This window comes from Barbatula barbatula (assembly GCF_947034865.1).
Source record: "Barbatula barbatula genome assembly, chromosome: 14".
NCBI classification, from domain to species: Eukaryota; Metazoa; Chordata; class Actinopteri; order Cypriniformes; family Nemacheilidae; genus Barbatula; species Barbatula barbatula.
In genome coordinates this window covers 17,387,444-17,389,890 of record NC_136777.1, presented here as the reverse complement: position 1 = coordinate 17,389,890, position 2,447 = coordinate 17,387,444, and the positions used below count along the sequence as shown (strand labels likewise).

The 2,447-nt window shown below is 37.7% G+C and overlaps 1 protein-coding gene across 1 annotated transcript; it reads left to right on the top strand.

Annotated features, from left to right (window-relative positions):
* Window positions 1-890: 890 nt before the first annotated feature.
* LOC306903852 (glutathione S-transferase 3-like) lies at window positions 891-2,447 on the top strand. The gene is made up of 6 exons (XM_079473387.1): window positions 891-1,143; window positions 1,279-1,330; window positions 1,524-1,656; window positions 1,772-1,913; window positions 1,980-2,105; window positions 2,195-2,447. Exons 1-6 carry the CDS (start codon window positions 1,057-1,059, stop codon window positions 2,324-2,326), a joined length of 672 nt encoding a protein of 223 aa, XP_079329513.1. The 5' UTR covers window positions 891-1,056; the 3' UTR covers window positions 2,327-2,447.

Sequence of the window (2,447 nt, the reverse complement as noted above, 5' to 3'; positions counted from 1 at the left end):
GTGAAAGTCTAGAAAGGTTTTGCGCATGTAACACCCCACAAACATGCATGTAAGTTAGTTTCATGCAGCCTTTCAGGACCGCTGAGCCTTTGTAGATCTTAAATATATAAATATAAAGTAGAGTTTTTTTGTGGTTGTAACTGGTTGAATTTAGTCTGAATAGGCTGTGTGAGTTTGAAAAGAAGCTAAAAATCAATGGCATGTGTAGAATTAGTAATTCCAGTTTATCTTTTTTAGTTCTTACAAAACAAAAATATTTGGTAGTACTAGAAAATATAATGCAATATACGAAATAATGCAAAACCTTACAGTGAAATTCACTATATGTAATAGGTGCCTTTGTCTTTTTATTTCAAATTGTCATGTTCACTATAAAATGTGTAATTCATTCACTTAATAAGTGAAGCTTCAAAAATGTATTATTATTTGTTTGTCGTCTCTCAGAAATTGTGGCTTTTACTTGACTGATTGTGTTTTGTTTCATTAATTCGCCTTTTTACCCAACTGCTTCATTACAACAGAAATGTGTTTTTATGCAATAGGCTAAGAAAATAAAGTGAAATGAGAGATTTTTAACTATTTTGTCAAACAGTATTTTCTATATGATTTCAAATATATATTAAATTATTAATTTATGTGGAAATGTTCTTTGCGTAAGGAAAACTAAAGCACATTTTTGGATAAATTGTATGTAGGTCTATATAGGCTGTCCCTACATGATGCCTTTTCATAATGAATTGACAAACCAGTAGCTTTATTAGAAATGTGCATGTCATGCACACATTTGCCCTTCATCAGCATGACTCAGGCATTTCTCATGCTTTTCATCACCCTTACACGTTTATATTTACCATAGAGGCTTTACATACCAAAAATTGCTTGCTAACAATGACGGAGAAACGTGATTATTGCTGGGGGGGTGGGCGTGCCCTTTGTCCCAGTGCATGCCGTGGGCCCCTCCTTCTACTCAAATATAAAGACAAGAAACCGGCGATACTGTTGCACACACTTACATGATATCTGTTTAGTCACTCAAAGTTTCTTTTCTGTGTGAAAATGTCTGGAAAGATCGTGTTGCATTACTTCGATGGAAGAGGGAAGATGGAGTCAGTCCGGTGGCTTTTGGCTGCAGCTGGAGTTGAGGTTTGTTGCGTGAACGTTATGCACATGTTTGCAATTACATCACACACCACAGATGTGCGTGCATGTAAGCAAATGTTTCTGGATATTCTTACCTCTTGACTTATTGAACATGACAAGATTTGTGTTTGTTTACAGTTTGAGGAAGTGTTTTTAACCAAAAGGGAGCAGTTTGAAAAGTTGATCAATGGTACGTCTGCGTTACTTCTTTCATTCCGTCTAGTAAACACAATTCAGCCATTCACCGTGTGTTGTCATGAGAAATGTTGTGGGCAATTCTTAGGTCTAGAACAGCACGTGCTGCAAGCACACTTACAATATGCGTTTGAGTCATTTGGGTGCCAAGAGAATCATACATGGATTTCTTTGTTTTGTTGATCTAGATGGAGCCCTGATGTTTAACCAGGTGCCTTTGGTTGAGATAGACGGAATGCAGCTTGTGCAGACAAAGGCCATCTTGAACTACATTGCTGGAAAATACAACCTCTACGGAAAGGATCTCAAAGAGCGGGCTCTGTAAATATCAATGATTCGTGAGACACTTGTTCAGCAGATTCTACTGTTGCCAGCAAGCTTCTGGCCACACCTGAGCACACAGTATATCATTGAACACATGTGGGTTGTCTTGCAGGATTGACATGTATGTGGAAGGAATCGGTGACTTAATGGATCTGATTTCAGTTTTGGCGTTCTTACCACCTGACAACAAGCAGAAACAGCTGACAAACATAGAGAGCAAGGCGAAAGAACGCTTGCTTCCGTTCTTTGAGAAGGTACTGAAAGTGCAATTTTACAATTTTACTACATTTATTTTTGCAATAACGTAGCTGTTTTGGTAGGCTCTTGAACACGATCAGTTCCTTGTGGGAAACCAGTTGAGCCGTGCTGACGTTCTTCTCCTTGAGATCACACTGATGTTGCAAGAATTATTCCCTGCAATACTTTCAACGTTTCCCAAACTCCAGGTGCTGAGACACATTACACCAGATTTATTCTCCATGCTCCAAAATAATGTGTCTTTGGTCAAATTTAAATGACAAATCTTTAACTTCAGGAATTCCAGGGCAGAATAAAGGCCATACCAGCCATCAGCAAGTTCCTCCAGCCCGGCAGTGCAAGAAAATCCCCACCTGGTGAGGCTTATGTGACAACTGTCAAGGAAGTGTTGAGCCATTTATTTAAATAGGAATCACATTAAACAATGACAAATTATGGATCAAACAGAAATTGAATCGTGGATTCTGTTATTCATGAATACATTTCTTAGATAAGTTTCATTTTACAATAAATATGTACAATAACTCTTA

Bases quoted from the DNA above. Each gene is read 5' to 3' on its own strand.
- LOC306903852 (XM_079473387.1), top strand. From the start codon at position 1,057: ATGTCTGGAAAGATCGTGTTGCATTACTTCGATGGAAGAGGGAAGATG. The intron at 1,914-1,979 runs GTACTGAAAGTG...CTGTTTTGGTAG, and splicing joins TGCTTCCGTTCTTTGAGAAG to GCTCTTGAACACGATCAGTT. The intron at 2,106-2,194 runs GTGCTGAGACAC...CTTTAACTTCAG, and splicing joins CAACGTTTCCCAAACTCCAG to GAATTCCAGGGCAGAATAAA.